Source organism: Oryctolagus cuniculus, chromosome 11, assembly GCF_051225735.1.
Source record: "Oryctolagus cuniculus isolate XC-2025 breed Fujian yellow rabbit chromosome 11, ASM5122573v1, whole genome shotgun sequence".
In the NCBI taxonomy this organism is placed as follows: domain Eukaryota; kingdom Metazoa; phylum Chordata; class Mammalia; order Lagomorpha; family Leporidae; genus Oryctolagus; species Oryctolagus cuniculus.
Window position 1 is genome coordinate 118886215 of NC_142877.1, and position 18786 is coordinate 118905000.

General features: G+C 70.0%; 2 protein-coding genes across 7 annotated transcripts in view; one reads left to right on the top strand and one right to left on the bottom strand.

Moving 5' to 3' along the window:
- Positions 1–1219: 1219 nt before the first annotated feature.
- Positions 1220–12894, bottom strand: TTLL12 (tubulin tyrosine ligase like 12). Its single transcript, XM_051829418.3, has 14 exons — positions 12661–12894; positions 10171–10343; positions 9199–9397; positions 8586–8745; positions 8374–8507; positions 6734–6810; positions 6195–6311; positions 5910–6104; positions 5540–5651; positions 4948–5099; positions 4060–4141; positions 2866–2934; positions 2569–2707; positions 1220–2314 (listed from the first exon to the last, which is right to left on the bottom strand). Exons 1-14 carry the CDS (start codon positions 12799–12801, stop codon positions 2163–2165), a joined length of 1902 nt encoding a protein of 633 aa, XP_051685378.2. The 5' UTR covers positions 12802–12894; the 3' UTR covers positions 1220–2162.
- Positions 10356–18786, top strand: part of LOC149123651 (uncharacterized) — a 20326-nt gene continuing 11895 nt past the window's right edge. For 3 of the 6 annotated variants that reach the window (XR_016216368.1, XM_089307695.1, XM_089307697.1), the window contains exon 1: positions 16868–17220. The gene's annotated coding sequence lies outside the window, so the exon portion shown is untranslated. Of the gene's footprint in view, positions 11199–16867; positions 17221–18786 lie in introns of those variants that run through there. The other 3 variants (XM_089307696.1, XM_089307698.1, XR_016216369.1) reach the window with 2 other exon arrangements.

The following is an 18786-nucleotide window of genomic DNA, read 5'->3' on the forward strand; positions in this document are numbered from 1 at the left end:
CAAGCGCCGTGCACTTGGGGCCCCCGGCTGGGGCGGGGGAGGGCTTTCTGCTCGGGCCTGGTGACCCCCACAGGGCTGGAGCCAGCCAGGGACTCCCCAGGTCCCTCTGAGGTGGGGGCAGCGGTTCCGGGATGCCTGCCGGGCTGAGTGCCTGGTTTGAGACCCGGCTCAGCTTTCTGCTAACGTGGGCCTCGGGAGGCAGCAGGGGGGCTCAAGTACTTGGATTTCCACCACACGGAGGAGACTGGGGGTGGAGCGCCAGGCTGTGTGCACACCTGGCCTGCCCGCCGCTGCCACCCAGACGGCCCTCTGGTTCGCCAGCTCCGAAACACAAACACGTGACCACTACCCCCCACCCCGGCCACTGCCCGCTGGGCACTCGCGCTGCCTGGGTTTTCCTGTGGGGCCTCCTCCTGGTCTGCACCCCCCACCCCCGAGCTGCCTCCCCAGGTCAAGGCCCCACACCCAGCAGCCGCCTTGCTTGCTTGCCGCCCGGCCACAGAGGACGCTGGTGGCTCGGGCTGCTCAAGCACTCGGACTGTGTGTGGCCCTGGTGGCCCCTGGGGGGGGGGGCAGCCTCGGGAGCCCCACCCTGGGCGCTGCTGAAGCCACTTCGATGTCCCTGCCAGCACCTCACATTTCTCGGACTCATGGCCCCACAGAACCCGGGGACGGTGTTACTCCTGGTGCCCGATGCGGGCAGACTCCGGCTTTGGGCAGTTTCACCTGCATGGTGATGGCCTCTGGTCTTCCCACGGGGAGCCCCTGGCTGGCAGCCTCCCTGGGGGCTGTCCCTAGGTGAGGACGCCCAGGCAGGTGTGGGGAAGGGGATGTCTCATGGGGAAGCCAGCGGGTAACCAGCCAGTTGGGAGGGCAGGCCTGAGAGCAGTGACCGCCCCCGGCCCGCTCCCGGCCCCTCCTGGGAGCCAGTGGGCCCCGGGCTCATGGCCGCCTCTGTCTTCTGTGCGTCTTGGCCAGAGGCGACACCAGTGCTGTTGCCTGATGACAGCTGCCCACTTCCGGTCAGCCGCCAAGCGCCCCGGGACAAGGGGACGGCAGGGCCTCGTGCGGCAGCCAGGGCCCAGCGGCTCCTGAGGCGGAGCAGAGCGCGCTGGCCTGAGCCCCCACCCCGGCCTGGGTGCCACCCTCTCCTCCCACCTCGCACGCCACGCCGGGCGCTTTGCTCTGGCGGACACGCGGGGCAGGGCAGGGCCCGTGGTAAAACAAAGGCACACTTTATTACGGTACAAACAGGCCACTCTCCCGGGGACACGCTGGCCTCTGCTTGGCCAGGGGCGGGGCAGTGCCCCCAGCAGGTCCAGGACGGGAGGTGGACCCGTGTCCAGTTCTGCTCCCAGGACCACTTTGCTTCAAAAATGAACCACCGCCAGGCCCAGCTCGCCCCTCCCCTCCCTGGAAAGTTTGGAAGCAGCTCCCACCCCCTGGGGAGTCAGGTGCACCACACCCTGCCCGCCCCCTTCAGTTTCAGAAACCAGATTCGACAGGAACAGGTTCATGCCTTCTGTGACCTCAGCACTAACAAAACCCACACTTGGCCTCCTGGACCTCACTTGGAGCTCACCCAAGCGCTCCAGGAAGCACCTGTCAGCTGACGGCATTTCCCGGCTGCCCACTGTCCGGCGCTGCCGCCCACACTCGTCCTGCCTCCCCACCAGGGTGTCCCAGCACCCCAGACACGGCAGGGACCGGAGGCCACTGGGCCAGCGGGGCCCGAGGGCCGACTTTCCAGGGGACAGGCCTGTCCTTGCAGACAGGAAGTGAGCGGCTTGGGCAGTAAGGCTGTGCCAGGGTACCTGTCCCACAGAGCCTGGGACGTGTGCACGGATGCACCGACAGGGAGACGAGAAAAAACCGGCCTGGCCCTCCCGGTTCAACAGTTCCCAGAGGCTTCCTCCTGGGGAACCCTGCCTGCGGGTACCGGGTCATGTGGTGCAGGACCCCTCCCTAACACCTGGCCCCCTGCCCCCACTGTCCTGGTGTCAGGAACAGAGCTGTTGGCCGAGCTGGGGGCTCTGCACAGGGCCTGGGGCAGAGCTTAGCCAGGGGGACCCTGCCGCCGTCCTGCAGAGGGCGTGAGGCGGGCCGATGGCTCAGGAGAGCAGGGAGGAGGGGCAGTGCCCCGGGGAGGGGGCAGCGAGCGCCTAGAGGAGGCGGGTGACGTGGCAGTCGCTGGGTTGGTCCAGAAACAAGGTGCTGAAGACGTCGTTGAAGAAGCTGGGGTGGTACCTGCAGGCCCGCTCGCAGTCGGGGTTGAAGTTCACCTCCAGGATCTGTGGCTGCATCACCCGCCGCCCTACGGGCAAGGCACAGAGCTGGCTGAGGGCCGGGCGGGGCCCCAACTCCCACCAGGGATGGAGCTGCCCAAGCCCCGAGGACGACACAGCTTGGATGCTCACTGCAGGGGCGGGGCCCAGCCCAGGGTGGGCTTGGATGCAGAGGGCCCACCAGGGCTGCACAGGGGCTCCCGCCACCCACCCACCCCTGCCCTCCTCAAGCCCAGGCCTGCAGGCAGACCGCAGCTGGCCCTGGGACGGGGGAGCCCCTCACCGTCTGGGCGGCTGTCCCACTTCAGCATGAGATCCACGGCGTACATGGCCCGGGAGGAGGGGTAGTCGCAGAGGCCCATGGGTGGGGGCTGGGCGCACGCCACCTGGAACAGCTCCCTGAGGGCCTGGAAGATGTCCGCCTGGGGACAGGAGGGTGCGGTCACGGCCGCTGGGCCCTGACGTGGGGATGAGGGCCCCAGGGTGGGCTCCTGCCCCGGTCTGAGCCCTGGCCCGATCGCCCGCTCCTCCGTCTGTGCCGCTCCCTCCTGCCCCCCGCCCCCCGCCGCTCAGGACCCACCTGGACGTCGCTCCAGGGGAATCCCGGGTACTGCTTCTCGAACTCGGGGATGAACTCCTCACAGTGCACCTGCAACAGCCACACGGGGCCACGCTGTGCCCGGGCCTCGTACCCACGGGGGAGCCAGGGGGTCGGGGCACTCGCTGTGGGGCTCCGGACACGCGGAACCTCCCTGAGCCCCCACGTCCTCCTGTGTGAGGCGGGAGGGCCCCCTGCCCAGCAAACTGTGCTCGCGGGCTGAGCCACCAATGCCAAGGGCGCGGGAGGCTGCCAGGCCCAGGTCTCCACACCAGGGCTCACTGCAGTGTGCCGGGCCCCTCCTGTGTCACCGCCCAGCACCGGCTCAGCTCAGAAGCAGAGGGGCAGCGAGAGCTCAGGGCCATGCCCGAGGGAGCCGGCAGGCGTCAGATTCGTTCCAGGGGACGAGCTGGGAGCGGCCCCTCCGGAACCCGAGTCCGCACAGGGCTCCTGGGGACGACACACGCGACACACAGGGACTCAGGACCCCAGGGACGGCTTCTCGCAACGCTCTGGAGACTGGCCACGGACCAGAGAAGGAACGGCCTGCCGTGCCGGCTCAGCGCCCACGGCGTGGCTCAGTGCCCCCCAGTGTTCCACGCCGCGTGGCCGCTGCACTTCACAGCAGGGAACCCACCGGCGGGGCGCCCAGCTGAGGGGGCGCGGTAACTGACAGTTAGCCGAGGCCCCGAGTGTGCCAGGGGCCGGTCTGCAGTGTTTGGGAGACCCGCGACGCGTCTGGGAGTGCTGCTAGTGGGGCCCGGCCCACGGCCTCCGGGTGCCTGCGGCCACCTGTGCAGGTGCGTGGGCCGGCCAGCACCACTCCGGCAGCCTCCCCTGGGGGGGAGCCCCGCCCTGCCGCCCCTCCCTCAGCCACGCCCACTGCCCGTGGGTCAGGACGGGACGGACCCCGGGGGAAGAAGGGGGTCCCGCTCCTGGGCAGGGCCTGGCAGGGCCCCTCGGGCTCACAGGAAGGGAAGGGTGTGTGCCTGACTCGCTGTGGGACCTGGGGGCCGCCCTGCACCCTGCTCTCCCAGCAGAGCCAGTGGAGAGAGGGCGACCCGGCACAGGGCCCCGAGGCTGGCACTGGCGGCCTCGGGACACCAGGATGCAGACAGCAGCCGCCGTGTCCGGCCGTCTGTCTGGAGCGCGCGCCTCGGGCCCTGCAGGCCCTACCTGCTTGAGTACCACGTCCGGGCTGTAGTTCATGACCGTGAAGTGCTTCTCGTAGTCGTCCAGGTCGTCGAGCGCAAAGGGCCTGGAGGACAAGCAGACGCTGAGGCGCGGGGCTGGCCCGCACCGGCCCCCTTGACCGCAGGGTGCTGGGTGCGATGCCCCCTCAAAGCAGCGCGGGCACACAGCACAAACGGGGCGGAGCCAGCACCAGGGCGCTGAGGCCGGAGGGGAGGAATCTCCACCAGCCCCGGGCAGCCGGCCCACCAGGCTCCCAGAGGTGGCATCAGCACAGGCTTCCAGTCCCTGCCCCTCCGCCACTCGCGTGGGGATTTACCGTGACAGGACGCCGCGGTGGCACGGGGGGGGGGAGGGGGGCTGGGCTGCAGGTAAAGCATCCCATAATCCCATATGGGTACCGGTTCGAGTACTGGCTGCCCCACTTCCCATCTAGCTGTGGCCTGGGAAAGCAGTGGAGGATGGCCCAAGTGCTTGGGCCCCTGCACCCACGTGGGAGACCTGGAAGAAGCTCCTGGCTCCGGATCAGCCCAGCTCTGGCTGTTGCGGCCATCTGGGGAGTGAACCAGCAGATGGAAGACCCCTCTCTCCCTCCCCCTGCCTTCCAAATAAAATATGAGGCTCTGACCACCACCAAGTGGGCTAAGCCCGGGCCAGGACCGCCGGCTCACGGAGTGCCAGGAAAGCCAGCCCTGCCAGTCCTTGCACAAGGCCACTGACACACACGGGCCCTCCACCTTGGACCAGAACCTTCCTCTTCTCCCTAAAACCCCGTCCGGCGTGCTGTGTAACCGGCAGCAGGAAACAGAGGAAGACAGACGCCATCCCCCGGCCCCTCCCCCCGTGGCCCCGCCCCGGCCGGCGCCCCCGTACCGGTTGGAGAAGCGCAGCCAGAACACGTCGTACACGAACAAGCGCAGGGGCTGCACGGCCCGCAGCAGCACCACATAGCGCACGTCGAACTTGACCTTCCCCACGTCCTCTCGCAGGAACAGGACGGGGCTCTCGATGTACTTGGACACTACCTGAGGACACAGGTGTGTGCTCGCCTGAGCCAGGACACAGGGCCCCCCCAGGGCCCTCCCAGCCCCGTGTCCCTCGCGGCTGGGTCAGAGCCCTCCTCTGCCTCTCAACCCGGCCGGGCGTGGCGAGTTCTTTACGTTTGTCTCCACTTTCACCGCGGAGGTGAGAAATCCCACCTGTTTTCGGGCTTTGCAGACCACGACCCTGACCTAGAGTTCTAGCTGCCCACGGCACAGCGCCCCACTGCAGAGGGCCCCTCCCACCCTGCAGGCCCCCACTTCGCCCAGCTGGCCCTCTCGGGGCGGGCCAGCATGCAGGCAGTGTGTGGGGCCCGGAGGTCAGAGCCACCTAGCACAGCTCTGAGGGTCCCCCTGCTCGTACCCCGAGACACAGGGGACCCATCTGCAGGGCCCTGACTCCAGCCCCCGGCCTCTGGGCCCACCTTGGGGGTGCTCTCCCGCTGCCGGATGACACTGTGCAGGTTCTTGGTGATGTGGGTGTCCAGGCTGCGGGCCAGGTTCCAGGGCTTGCAGATCCAGTGGTTGTCTTCACCCCTGGGGGAGGGGAGGGGAGAGGAGGGGCTGGCTAGGCTGCAGAGGTCAGAGGGTGGGCCTCGGGGAGCAGGCGGAATGGTCAGAGCCGGGAGCCGGGTTGCGGAGGAAGGGGCCCCCAGCCCCAGCCCCGCGTCTGCAACCAGCAGGTGCTCAGCCCAGGAGCAGGCTGGGTGCAGGGTGAGCACAGGGCTGGGGGCCGCAGCAGGGTGAGGGGGTCTCTGGCTGCCGGGCTCCCTGTGCGTCACGCGTGCGTCTCACCGCCTCTCCCGCTGCTGGAAGTAGCTGACAAACTGGGGCAGCTCCGTGCGCAGGTTGAAGGTGCGGGGCAGCCAGGGCGGGCCCTCGGGGCCACCGGCGCGGCGCGCGATGGACGCCAGGCAGTCCTTGACCGTCAGCAGGTTCTCACAGGGAAACTGGTTCAGCAGCACGTGGGGCCGCTCCTGGCTGAGCTTCCTGCGGCGGGGGTGCAGCGGAGGCGCTCAGGGCCTGGCCGGGGCGGGGCGGGGTGCGGCGGGGGCGGGGCGGGCACAGAGGCCCCCTCACCTGTAGTCCTTGAAGTGGGAGAAGTTGTAGAGGATGTCGGCGTCGGCCTCGCTCTGCGTGAAGGTGAAGCGGGGGTGGGACAGGTGGCTGAGGACCTGCTGCACGTCCGTGTAGACCCTGGGAAGAGAGGCCCAGGCTGGGCGGGCCCTGCCCCACTCTGGCCCGCCCCGTCCTGGAGCTGAGAGTCCCAGGGGCCGGTGCCCAGGGTCAGACCCCTCTCCTCTGCTTATCCGCTGGGTCGTGCCCGGCACCCCAGGCACCCCCACCTGAGTTAGGAACAAGGAGAACGACTCGGGTGTTCAGTAAACGCCAGTGCCGTCTCCCCACAAGGAGTGAAACAGGATGGGCCGGCGCCACCCATCTCCCGCGGACACGGGAGGAGCCGGGCCTCCGGGACGCCCTCCTCACTCCCTCCGCTCCCAGAACTCGACTCCTGTCTGCTACGGTCGCAGCCGGGCCGCACGTGGCCAGGCCATGGCCGACGTGTGCCAGGCCCCGCCCTGCGGCGTGTGCGGCAGCGAAGGGGAGGGGCTACGCACTTGAAGATGTGGTCGTCGGGACGTGCCGCCGGGGTGACGGGCAGCGGCAGCCGCTCCTTGTTTTCGTCCAGGATGGCCTAGGAGGGAGCAGGCGAGGACAGACCTCAGGGACCTGCCCACCTCCCCCGGGGCCACCCGCTGCCAGGACTCGCTCGGGCAGCGCACGGAGAGGCCCGTGTGAGAGATGGAGTCGGGACCCCGCCCCACGGGGGTGGCCTGAGCCGACACCTGCTGCTCACGCGGGAGCGCGGGCGCCCAGAGCCTCTGGCCTCCTGCGTTCGCCAGCCCGGAGCTCCCCAGGGGAGGATGCTGCCTGATCTACGTTCCGCGAGCCAGGCCTCAGGGCCAGGCCCAGCCTGCGCCCACGCCCCCTCGCTCGGCCCAGCGCCCACCACGCCGGTCCCCAGAAACCCCCCTCCCACTCGGACAGGCGAGCGCCGAGTCTTCGGCACGGTCAGGTCAGCCACCACCTGCACCGCCGGCAGGAAGCAGCAGAGGGGCCTCGCACACCCCGCCTCTGGCTAGCGCCGGGCGCTCACACACTGCCGACACCACTTGGGGCAGCTCTGGAGCGGGTGAGCCCGTCCGATCCTGGGCGCGTGGAGGCAGGCCCTAGGTCTGCTCGGCAGGGCCATCACGGCCCCCGCGTTTCAGACCAGCTCCCCCTCGCCTGTGTGACCCTCAGCAAGTCACTTAACCTCTCTGGGTCTTGAAGTGAAGAGCCACAGAGCAGCTGCGAGGGAGACAGCGCGTGGGCCCCAGGTGTGCGCACAGGCTCCCCGGGCTGGTCCCGGGTGACAGGCAGCAGACAGGAGAGCACGGGGCAGGGGGCGGGGCTGGCCTCCTCAGGGACCCACGGGTCCTGGCTCCCTAACCAGCGGGGACCCAGGAGCTGCTCAGGAAGCACAGGGCGTCTGTCAGCGCCAGTGCCGGCGGCAGGTGCCGTGGGCGAGCACGCCACGCGGGCCCTCAGCACAGGAGGCGGCACCACGGGATGCGGGAGGGGGGCCAAGTCCTGCCTCAGCCACACCCCTCTCCCAGGACAAGCCGCGCCCCACCCCCACGCCCTCTGAAGCAAGGGTGGGGGCACCGGGCCATGCCCAGGCACGCCTGGGCGGCCACGGAACTCAGGACCGCCGGCAGGCTGGTTTTTCAGCTGATAGTTTCCACGCGGCCCTTGGCAGAGCAAACGCTCCCCACCCCTGCGGAGGGGCCGGACGGCGCCCAGCACCAGGCACCCCGGGCTCTGGGGTCAGGACGGCGCCCAGCACCAGGCACCCCGGGCTCTGGGGTCAGGACGGCGCCCAGCACCAGGCACCCCGGGCTCTGGGGTCAGGACGGCGCCCAGCACCAGGCACCCCGGGCTCGGGGGTCAGGACGGCGCCCAGCACCAGGCACCCCGGGCTCTGGGGTCAGGACGGCGCCCAGCACCAGGCACCCCGGGCTCTGGGGTCAGGACGGCACCCAGCACCAGGCACCCCGGGCTCTGGGGTCAGGACGGCGCCCAGCACCAGGCACCCCGGGCTCTGGGGTCAGGACGGCGCCCACGCCTGCGCTCTGGCCTCAGGGGCTCCTCCAGCACAGTGCTGCCTCCCAGAATCCACCAGAGGCCCGGGGCGCAGGCGGGGGCGGGGCCGCACCTGGTAGTAGTCGGCGGGCGGCTCGGGCGTGGAGGAGCTGAGGTCCAGCATGTCGGCGGGGGCCCAGGGCAGCAGCCTGCACTTCCGGACCAGAGGGTCCGCCTCTCCGTAGGCAAAGTCCCGGGTGACCTCATCTGTGCCGAGACAGGCGGCCGTGAGGGGAGGCGGGGCGGGGCCCGGGGCCGTCCCCCGCGGCGGGGGCCCCGACTCACCGCCGGTGTCCAGGTCCCGCAGGGGCCACAGCAGCGTGTAGGCCACCTGCTGGGGCATGTAGAAGAAGGGCGCGGTGGCAAAGCTGGGCACGTCCGCGTGCTGGATCCGCGAGCCAAACTCGTCCATGACGTACCACACCGGAACCTTCTCCTCGGCTGTCTGGGGGCAGGCATGGCGGCAGCCCCGTCACCCGTGCCCCGCCCCACCTCCCGGGGCCTCCGGACAGGGCCCTGGCGCTGCAGAGGCCGACACAGGCCCATACTGCCCGCTGACGGCCAGGGAGGGGAGGGCGCACGCGTGGCTGGGTTTGTGTGCAGGGAGGGGAGGGCCGTGGGGGCTGAGGGAGGCTGCAGGGGTGTGTGCACTCCGAGGGCGAGGGGGAGCGCGTGACAGGATGGCAAGGGTGGCTGAGTCCCCGGAGCCCAAGCCGAGAGGTCTGAGGGCTGCGGCCTGTCGAGCGCACTTCAGGGGGTCACCAGGTCCCCAGCACGGAGGGGCTTGCCCGGCCCCCATCCCCGCACCCTGCACCCCGCTCACCCCTGCCCGGCCCCCACCCCCGCACCCTGCACCCCGATCACCCCTGCCCGGCCCCCACCCCCGCACCCCGCTCACCCCGTGCGACAGCTGGTAGGTCTGGTTGAACTTCCACATCTCCTCCAGCACCAAGTCCACGGTGTCGGGGCCGGGCAGCTCGCCGTGGAACTCCACGCCCATCAGGCTGGCCATGCGGTGCAGCAGCCCCGGCACCTGCTGCAGCTGCTGGCGGGCGTGCGGCACCCGGCACGTCCAGGCGTGGTCGATGAGGAAGATGCTGCGAGAGAGGCCGCCGCTGAGCCGCCGGGCACGGGGCGGGGCTGGGAGACCCACTGCCCCTGCGCACCGAGTCTCTGCGGCCACACCGCGTCTCTGCGGCCACACCGCGGAGGCCCTCAGCAGGCCTCGACTTTCAATCTTCCGGGAGACAGCAGCCGCGGCCCCAGCGCCGCTCACCAGTGAGCCGCACCTGACACCCGGCGTGCCGACTGTCCAGCGGGCGTCGGCGACAAAGGCCACGCTGGCAGGTGGGCGTGCAGAGCCCGCACCGCACGCCCGGCACTTGCTGAAGGACCAAGGCCTCTTTGTCCCGGGAACAACCCCGGTGGGCGAGGGTGGGGCACAGGGCGCCGTGCTGCAGGCCTAAGGTCAGGCCCGCCCCCGCCCCCCCCCGCTGGACCAGGAGGGTGCAGACGCACGGGGCCTGCTGGGAGAGGCCGTTCTCAGAACGAAGCGGAAGTGCCTGGGGTGCCTGCCAAGGACGCGGCCGCTCTCGCTGCGCTGGTCTCGGTTTTCTGGTTTGGTTGCCCGTCCTACTAAGGGCAGAGACCCTCCCGCTGCTGTGCCGAGCGCCGAGCACCGCGCGTGCAGGGTGGAGCAGGGCTGCGGCTCAGTCCAGCCAGGCTGCGTTCGGCACCCGCGCCCGTCACCAGCTGGGTGACCTCAGCCTTCCGGGTCCTCAGTCATCCGCCGGACGAGCAGTCTCAACGGCGGGCGGTGGGGGGGTCTCCCTCAGGACGCACCGGCCCAGCGCGCGGAGCCTGCCCCTACCTGTTGGGGTCAGCTGCCCGCAGCCCACTCTCACTGGTCACGATGACCTTGTAGCACAGCTCGCCGCCCGGGTTGGGCTGCTTCCTCCGCACCTCCCGGGCCGCCGCCGCCTCCTCCTCGTCCTCCGCTTCTTCCACCTGCATTATCCCGAACAACTCCCCGGCATCGAACACCTGGGGGCAGCGCGCAGGTCAGCCGGGGCTGGGAGACCCCACCCTCTCCCCTCCACCGCAGCCAGGGCGCCACCCCCAGGCCTCAACGCCAAACCGTTCAGGGGAGCAGCACCGGATCCACCCCCAACCTGTGCCATCACGCGTGCGCCTTGCCCCGCGACGGGCCGCATTCGCCTCTGCTTTCCCGGGAAAGTGGGCCCCGAAGGCAGAGGGGGGCTGGGGGCGCTGGGCCGTGGTGGCCAGGACGTGCGCCCTGATCTCCCACTTGCCGGGGTCTCCCCGGCTCCCGGCAGCAGGGCCCGCGGGACGCAGCGTGGGGTGGAAGGCGAGGGCCTCGGTCCCGGCGCTTCTCTGGCACAGCCCCCCAGGGAGGCACGCTCGGCCCTTGCTCGCGTGACCGCCACACGCCCCAGCGCTGTGTGTGTCACGAGCCACTCGAGGGGGCCTCTGCAGATCGCGGAGCCGGGCTTCACGCCTTCCTAGACGTGTGGCAGCTCCCTAGCCACTCACTCGTCTACAGCGGACCAGGAGCCGTGCAGGGCGCTGCAGGACTGGACGACGCGACCCACACAGGAGCTCAGGGCAGGGCGGCCCACAGCGAGCGCCCGCCGGGCACCTGGGGCCCTCCTCGCCGGTCCCAGGGACCCAGCTCCCTCTGGGGAAGGGGGCGTCACCCTCTTCCAGGGCAGCCGCAGGCCTGGCACACACTCAACACAGGCCGGCTCCACCCAAAACTGCTCGATAAACACAGCAGGAAGCCAGCTACCCGGGGTGTGCCAGGCTGAGTTGCCCGCCGGCCGGGGCCAGGCCACTGGACAGCAGCAGGAAACCACTCTGGGCCTGGCACTCTCCGAGGTGACCCCTGAGGGAAGGGGAGGCGTGAACAGGTGGCTGTGGGGTGGGGGTGGGAAGAACTCCAGGTACGGGACACAGCTGGGCACAGAAGCCCGGAGCAGGGTGGGCTGTGTGGGGGGTGCAGCTGCCCGAGACGGGAGCCCAAGCGCTGTCTCAACACCCACAGCAGCCCTGGGCGCCGCCCTCCCCTGCAGCTTAGGGATCAGAGAGGCTTAGCGAGCTTCTGCCCGGCACCCCAAATCCCCAGCCTCCACCCTGACCCTTGCTGGGGCAGCAGGGGCGGTGCAAGACGGGGGTGGGGTGGGGGTGGTGCAGGGAAACCCCAGCCCGAGGCCGGGTGGGCCCTCGGCTGCCAGGTGCAGGGACCCCTTCCCGTGGGCGGGGCTCGCTCTGCCTCCCCAGGCCGTGACTCAGCGCTGCCCTGGAGGCTTGGGAGGGTCAGGGAAAAACACTGGGCGGCGGGGTCCCCGGAGGCTGCCCCCTGTGCCCTGGGCACCGCCACCCCCGCTCCCGGGAGCCACGTGTTCCTGTCTCATCACCCCTGCTGCCCGGATGGGTTGGGGCTGACAGGTGGGGCCGAGTTCCAGTGGGGCTCTGCGCGCCACTCAGCACACAGGGCCCCGGTTATGCCCCGAACACCCGGTCTCACACGCCCGGGGCCGGGCCAGCCCTGAACTGCGGCAGCGGCCAGCGCGGGTCATCCGGGCCACAGAACAGCCACCGCGTTACACGGCACAGGGAGAGCCAGGACCTGCGACCTAGGGTGCCCGGCCCAGCAGACAGGCAGGTGCACCTGGACAGCGCCCCCGGCTCACACCGGGACAGGGGCCGCTGAGTCCCGTCCGGTTTCCCCGAGTCCCTCTCCGTGCCCAGGGGACGAGGCTTTACACACTCCGGGGCCCCGGCGTTCCCGCCCGCACCGTGGGGGTGGGCGCAGCCCCGGGCGCGCGGGGCCACACGCACGGGTCCCAGGGGCCCCCCACGCCACGGAGCTCCGGACCCGGCTCGAGGGGACGCCTCGCTCGCCGGCCGCGCGCAGGAGCCCCCCCCATCACCGCGCGCCGCCCGCCCCCGGCGCCCCCTCATCACCCCGAGCCGCTCCTCGCCCCGCGCCGCTGTCCGGCGTGGCCCCCCGCCCGCCCCTTCCTCGCCCCGCGCCGCTGTCCGGCGTTCCCGCCCCCGGCGCCCCCTCCTCGCCCCGCGCCGCTGTCCGGCGTGGCCCCCTGCCCGCCCCCTCCTCGCCCCGCGCCGCTGTCCGGCGTGGCCCCCGCCCGCCCCTTCCTCGCCCCGCGCCGCTGTCCGGCGTGGCCCCCGCCCGCCCCCTCCTCGCCCCGCGCCGCTGTCCGGCGTGGCCCCCCGCCCGCCCCCTCCTCGCCCCGCGCCGCTGTCCGGCGTCCTCGCCCCGCGCCGTTGTCCGGCGTCCCCGCCCCCGGCGCCCCCTTACTCCCCCGGGTCTCCGCACCTCGTGCTCCAACTTGTGCAGCAGGCGGCCCCAGTACCGCTCGGGGACCCCAGAGGCGCGCAGCGCGGGCCCGTGCAGCGCCGCGAACTCGTCCAGGGCCAGGGCCCGCGCACCCTCTCCCGGGCCCGGCTCGGCCTCCATGGCGCCTCCGCCAGCGCCGCCGCAGCGCCCGGGCCGGCCCTCCCGACGCCTGCAGCCCGCCAGCGCCGCCGCCCCGCCCCTGGCTCCCCGCGGCCCCGCCCACCTCCCCGCCCACCGCGCCCGGCGTGCGGACGGAGGGGGGCGGCGCGGTCGGGCGCCGTCTTCGCGCTGCCGCCCAGTGCGCACGCGCGGCCTTTCTTTTTTCTCGCGGGTCCTGCGGGGCCCCAGGGGATGCCGGGAGCTCGGGGAGGCTGAGCCCCACGCGGTCGGAACCGGAAGAGACTGTGGGGACGCCGTCGCCCCGACGCTGAAGTACTTCAGGTGCGGCACAGCCGTGGCCGTGTCAGTTCCCTCGCGTCTGAATTCGGAGCGCGAGTGTGCGCGATGAGAAGGCGCTGTGGCACAGCGGGTAAAGCAGCCGCCTGCACGCCGGCGTCCTCTGCGGATGTGGGTTCGAGTCCCGGCTGCTCCACTTCGATCCAGCTCCCTGCTATGACCCTGCTATGACCCTGCACCCACGTGGGAGACTGGAAGGCGCTCCTGGCTTCGGGCCGGACGTTGCGGCCATTTGGGGAGATCCCGATTCTCTCACTGTGCCTTTCAAATAAATGACTGCTGGGGGCGCAGGGGAAGCAGGGTGGCCCCGAAGGGCCGCGTTCGTAGAGAAAGGTCAGCCGGGTCCAGGGTCGGCGTCCCCAGAGCGGAGCAGGTGCACAGCTCCCACGTGAGGAGGCCGATGAGGGGGAGTTGTGTGACCGCCGCCTTCCCCGGGCCCGCCCACCTGCATACCGGGTCAGGGGGGGTCAGGGTGCCACCCCCGTCGTGCCATCTACGCCCCCTGCCTCGCCCCTGCCTGCTGCTGGAAGCCAGGTGACCGCAGGTGTCAGCGCCACCCCCACCCCGAGGGATTTGAGGGATTTGCTGCGCCGTGCCCCTGCCCCTGCCCTCTGCCCTCTCCCCGCTTCCTCTCGCCCTCTGTCACCTTTACTCTCGCTCACTGTTAAATAAATCCTGTTCCCGTTTGCACGCGGGTCCTCGTCTCTGGGAGGCGGGAACCTGCCCCGTCCCGCGGTGTGGGGATTGCCTCTGAGCCGGGCCCATCATTGGCTTTGCAGGTCCTTTTGTGAAAGTCTCACTTTTTACAAAGATTTTATTTTTATTTGAAAGAGTTGAAGAGAGAGGTAGAGGCAGAGAGAGAGAGGGAGAGGGAGAAAGAGAGGGAGAGAGAGGGGGAGAGGGAGGGAGAGGGGGAGAGAGGGAGGGAGAGGGGGAGAGAGAGGGAGGGAGAGAGAGAAGAGGGAGAGAGGGAGGTAGAGGCAGAGAGGGAGGGAGAGAGAGAAGAGGGAGAGAGAAGAGGGAGAGAGGGAGGTAGAGGCAGAGGGGGAGAGGGAGGAAGAGAGGGAGAGAGAGGGGGAGAGAGGGAGGGAGAGGGGGAGAGAGAAGGAGAGAGAGGAGAGAGTGAGAAAGAGGGGGAGAGAAGGAGAGAGAGGCAGAGAGGGAGGTAGAGGCAGAGAGGGAGGGAGAGAGGGAGGGAGAGAGAGAAGAGGGAGAGAGAGGGAGGTAGAGGCAGAGAGGGAGGGAGAGAGGGAGGGAGAGAGAGAAGAGGGAGAGAGAGGGAGGTAGAGGCAGAGAGGGAGGGAGAGAGAGAAGAGGTAGAGAGAGGGAGGTAGAGGCAGAGAGGGAGGGAGAGAGAGAAGAGGGAGAGAGGGAGGGAGAGGCAGAGAGGGAGGGAGAGAGAGAAGAGGGAGAGAGGGGGAGGGAGAGAGAGGGAGGGAGAGAGGCCTTCCATCTGCTGGTTCACTCCCCGTTGGCCGCACCGCGGGAGCTGGGCCGATCAGGAGCCAGGAGCCAGGAGCCAGGCTCAGGCACTGGGGCGTCCTCCGCTGCTCTCTCAGGCGCATTAGCAGGGAGCGGGATCGGAAGTGGAGCAGCCGGGACTCGAACTGGCGCCCTTGTGGGATGCCGGCGCTGCAGGCGGTGGCTCAGCTGCCGGGCTGGGCTCAGGTCCCGCACGGGGGCGTGTGTCTGTCTGTCTGTCTGTCTGACTTGCTTGGTTCTGTCTGCGTTTGTGGTTAAAGGTACGACGTGATCGCAGGAGACTACTTATGGCGTTGGTCTTTGGTGTCCCCACTGCCCAGCCCTGGCAGGCGGGCCTCCTGCCGGCGCGTGCGCGTGCTGGGAGTGGAGGCACCTGGGGGCAGGGTCGCGGTGCGGGAGTTACCAGTGCGCCGGCTTTCTCCCTTCTGCCGTCCCGCGGCGTCCTCTCTCTGAGCGGTCAGGTCCGGTGGATGTGTCTCAGCCTCTCCTGCCGGACGGCTGGTGAACGGCTCCAAGGTGTGGACCCCGGCGTCCAGGACCGTCTGCATTTACTGTCTTGGTCTCAGAATGGACGGAGGTGGCAGTGGACGCCCCTTCCTTGCTTAGCCGCCTAACCTGGATGGGGGGGGGGTGCGGCCACGGGGAGGGCTCAGACGTGGCCTGCCTGGATGTGGCCTTGGGCCGAGCCAGGATGGCGCACCTGCTCTGTCGGGAAGGCGGGATTGACCTCAGGTCCTGGGATGGGGGGAGTGAGTCGGGCCACACCCGCCCCACCCCCCAGGCACCTCTCCCCCTCCTCGAGCTGAGGCCCCGCCCACCCACTCCTCCCGCAGCCCTGCCGATGGCCACGCCTCTTTCTGGACAGGTGTCCCTTTGTGGCTTGTTTTGCTCGGGGCTCGTGCGAGCCGCTCCCTCTAACCCATGTCCCTCGCGTGGCCGGACCGCGTCCTGTGTCCCGACACTGGAGTTGTTCACTTTGGCTGCCCTGGCTGGGCTGGGTGCACGCGCACGGGTGCCCCTTTAGACCCTGAGGCCACCGAGGGCCTCGAGTCGGGACGTCCGCGTCCCTGAGGTCGCATTTTCTCCTGTCCAGGCGTGTGCTCGCAGGGTTTGCGCTTTCCCGGGGACTGGACCCCTGGAAGCTGAAGACGGCCGTGGGCTGGATTCCCGGAGAAACGCACACGCGACAAGCGTCTGATTCCCGGCTCCCGGTGGCCCGTGTCAGAGCGCGCGTGAGGAGCAGCACCGGGCTGAGCCGGGGACACGGGCTCCCTGCGGTCCCGCGAGGCTCCTGCCCGGCCCCTCTCCCGTCCCCGCGGCTCCTAAAGCCTTCTCCCCCCTCTTTCCAGCTGCCTCTCCCCGCGGCCGGGAGCTCTGACGAGGAAGCAGAGCGGCGTGGGGTTCGCCTCCTGTTTACCACGAAAGCGATGCTCACAGACGCGTAGTTACACGCACGCGGGGGCGCGGTGGACCACGCAGCTTGCACCCCGGACTGGAGGCAACAGAGGGTGGCGCGGTCGTGTTGCCGACCCCCACTTCTGCCGGGGGTGCGGTGGAGCCTGCCCCGGGAGGAGCCCGAGTCCTGGGCTCAGCCTCTGACTCCAGCACGGGGCCCTTCCTGCACCTCCCTGAGCTCTGGACGGAGAGACAAGATCCTGGGCGTGGGCCAGCCCTGTCGTCCCTCCCTCTGCCTGCCTCCCCTAACGTGCCTCAGCCTGTGCCGGGGGCGGGGGGGGTGTCGGCAGGGGCATGGCTTGCCAGCTCCCACCTGGCCCGCGGGCCCCCCACTCTCCCCGCCCTTGTCCCCGATGAGTCTTTACTGCGTGTTGACAGTGAGGGACTGAAGCCAGCAGGCACCCCGCCGCCGGAGCTGGCCCGGCTGGCGCTCTAACGGTAAAGTTCAGGTTAAGCAAAGCTTGGCAGAGCCGCAGTCCTGCATGGGGATTGGATGGGCTTGGGTCGCTTCCCCACTCTGCAAACCAGTCTCGGCTTCCACATCTGAAGACTGGGTGGAGGGGGTGGAGCCCCGTGCCCACGCCTGGCACACAGCAGACAGGAGTGAATGCGGTTCGGCTCCCCCACCCTCCATTTCTCCTTCCTGGCTGAGATGCGGGGCACGCGGTCGGTCTCCCAGGGTCCGCCCAGCGGCCTCCAGGCCAGCAGGGGGCTGGAGCGTCCTCAGGGAAGCAGAGCTGTCGGGGGGGGGGGGCGGTTGAGCATGGCTCCCCCCGTGGGTGCTCGTCTCAGAAGCAAGGCGGGCTGGGCGAGGTGACACCGGTTCTCCCTGGGCGGGGCGGGGCCCAGGCCCGCAGGGGCCGCGGGCGCTGCAGGAGCACAGGCAGCCACGCAGAACAGAGGGTTGGCTCTGTCATTCAAACGTCAGCTCGTCAGCCTCCGGCTCGAACCACGTGAGGCTGGCACTGCCGCCTTGGCCAGAAGGGTCTGTGTATCTTTGGTGGAGAAGGCGACCCTGGCAAGAAGAGGCAGTGTGCCAGGTTGGCCAGACTTTCCCAGCATGCAACAGGGGAGGGGGTAGAGAGAGTCCCTGGGAGAAAAGACGGGCACCTGCTTCCAGGGACCGACCGTGCTGGGGGGTCAGCGGTGAGTGTGGGGCCGGGGACTGCGTCCTGGGCAGGGCAGGGGGTCAGCCGTGACTGTGGGGCCTGGGCAGGAGGGTCAGGGGGTGAGTGTGGGCCGGGGACTGCGTCCCGGGCAGGGCAGGGGGGTCAGCCATGACCGTGGGGCCCGGGCAGTGCAGGGGGGTCCGCCGTGACTGGGCCCGAGGACTGTGTCCCGGGCAGTGCAGTGCACACAGTGGGCGCTCGGGAGGGTTTGCTACATGACCCGGCTCAGTCAGTGTCTGCTGCGGGGCGCCGGGGCCCCGGAACTCCACGTGAGACGCCAGTGAGGCATCCGACGCGGCTCCCACAGGCGGCGGGGTGGGGGCTGGGGAAATTCTCCCTTAAGGCTTTCGTACTTGGCTCCTGCTGTCACGGCGTCTGGGGACTTTTGGGCCGTATTTCGATTCTACCTTATCTGTCCGTCCCAAACCAATGGACAGTAAGGGGACAGCCACGCCCTCTGCTTCAACGTGTTCAGTGGTCCAGTAAGGGAGACTCCCCGGGACCACCAGGGCCCCAGGCCTGAGGTCCGCGGGGGTCTCACGGGGGGCCCCCTAGTTCTCCAGTGGGGTTCAGGGCTTCGAGTCTCCCGGATGGCAGGAGGCAGCCGTGCCGGGAGGCCCGGATGGTGGCTGAGAGGGCAGTGGGTGGATCCAGGTTGCTGGCTCCCTCCTGCGGGGGACCAGGGCTACAGAGAAGGCCTGACGGGGAGCAGGACGAGGCCCTGTCCCGCTGTGCCTGGGGTCGCGGCAGGAGGGAGACGGGCAGGGGGTGGCAGCCGCCAGAGGCCACCCCCGGGAATCGCATAAAGGGCTCAGGGAGGCGTTCTGGTCACCTCTGTTTTTTGAGATTAAATTTAGTTGTAACCCCCCGCTAATTCTGTGCTAGCGTGACTGGGTTAGGGTAGGGAGACTCCGTCATCGCTGCTGGGGGTGCCCGTCAGGGGTTTCCAGAAGAGATAGCATCCAGAGACCCGGAACGGACGGCTCCCTCCTCCCCAGCGCGGGTGGCCGTGGCCAGGGTGCCGAGGGCCCAGGCAGGACAGCACGGTGCAGGAGGGGACGCGCTCTCTGCGGGCCTGGCCGGCGGCCTGTGCCCTCGGACACGGTGCTCCCGGAGCTCAGGCCTGGACTCTGGGGCTCCCGGCAGTGGTCTCCGGCTTCCGGGCTCTGGACTCGGGCTGAGCCGCAGCCCTGGCCAGACCGGCTTCCCGGCCTGCAGGCGGCCGCACTTCCTGGCTCCGGACTGCACGAGCCGGTTCCCGTGTGTCATCTCCGACTGCTTGTGTTTCTCGGGAGAGCCCTGCGGCGGAAGGAGGCGGCTCCCAGGGTCCCCTCTCAGAGAGCTGGCTGGGGCACCTCCCAGAGCGCCCTGGGGATCTGTGAGGGCTCGACAGGACAGGCTGCGACCCGGGTGGGGGCAGGGGCACTGATGGCCCTGCCAGGTGCGGAGGCCCCACCGCCGCCTCCCACTTGCGTAGGAGTGACAGCCGCCGAGGGGTCATGCACACGGGGCGCAGTGGTGGAGCCGGGCTCCCAGCCCTCCC

Bases quoted from the DNA above. Each gene is read 5' to 3' on its own strand.
- TTLL12 (XM_051829418.3), bottom strand. From the start codon at position 12,801: ATGGAGGCCGAGCCGGGCCCGGGAGAGGGTGCGCGGGCCCTGGCCCTG. The intron at 8,508-8,585 runs GTGAGTCGGGGC...GTCTCGGCACAG, and splicing joins GCGGGACCTGGACACCGGCG to ATGAGGTCACCCGGGACTTT. The intron at 5,100-5,539 runs GTGGGCCCAGAG...CTGTGTCCTCAG, and splicing joins AGCGGGAGAGCACCCCCAAG to GTAGTGTCCAAGTACATCGA.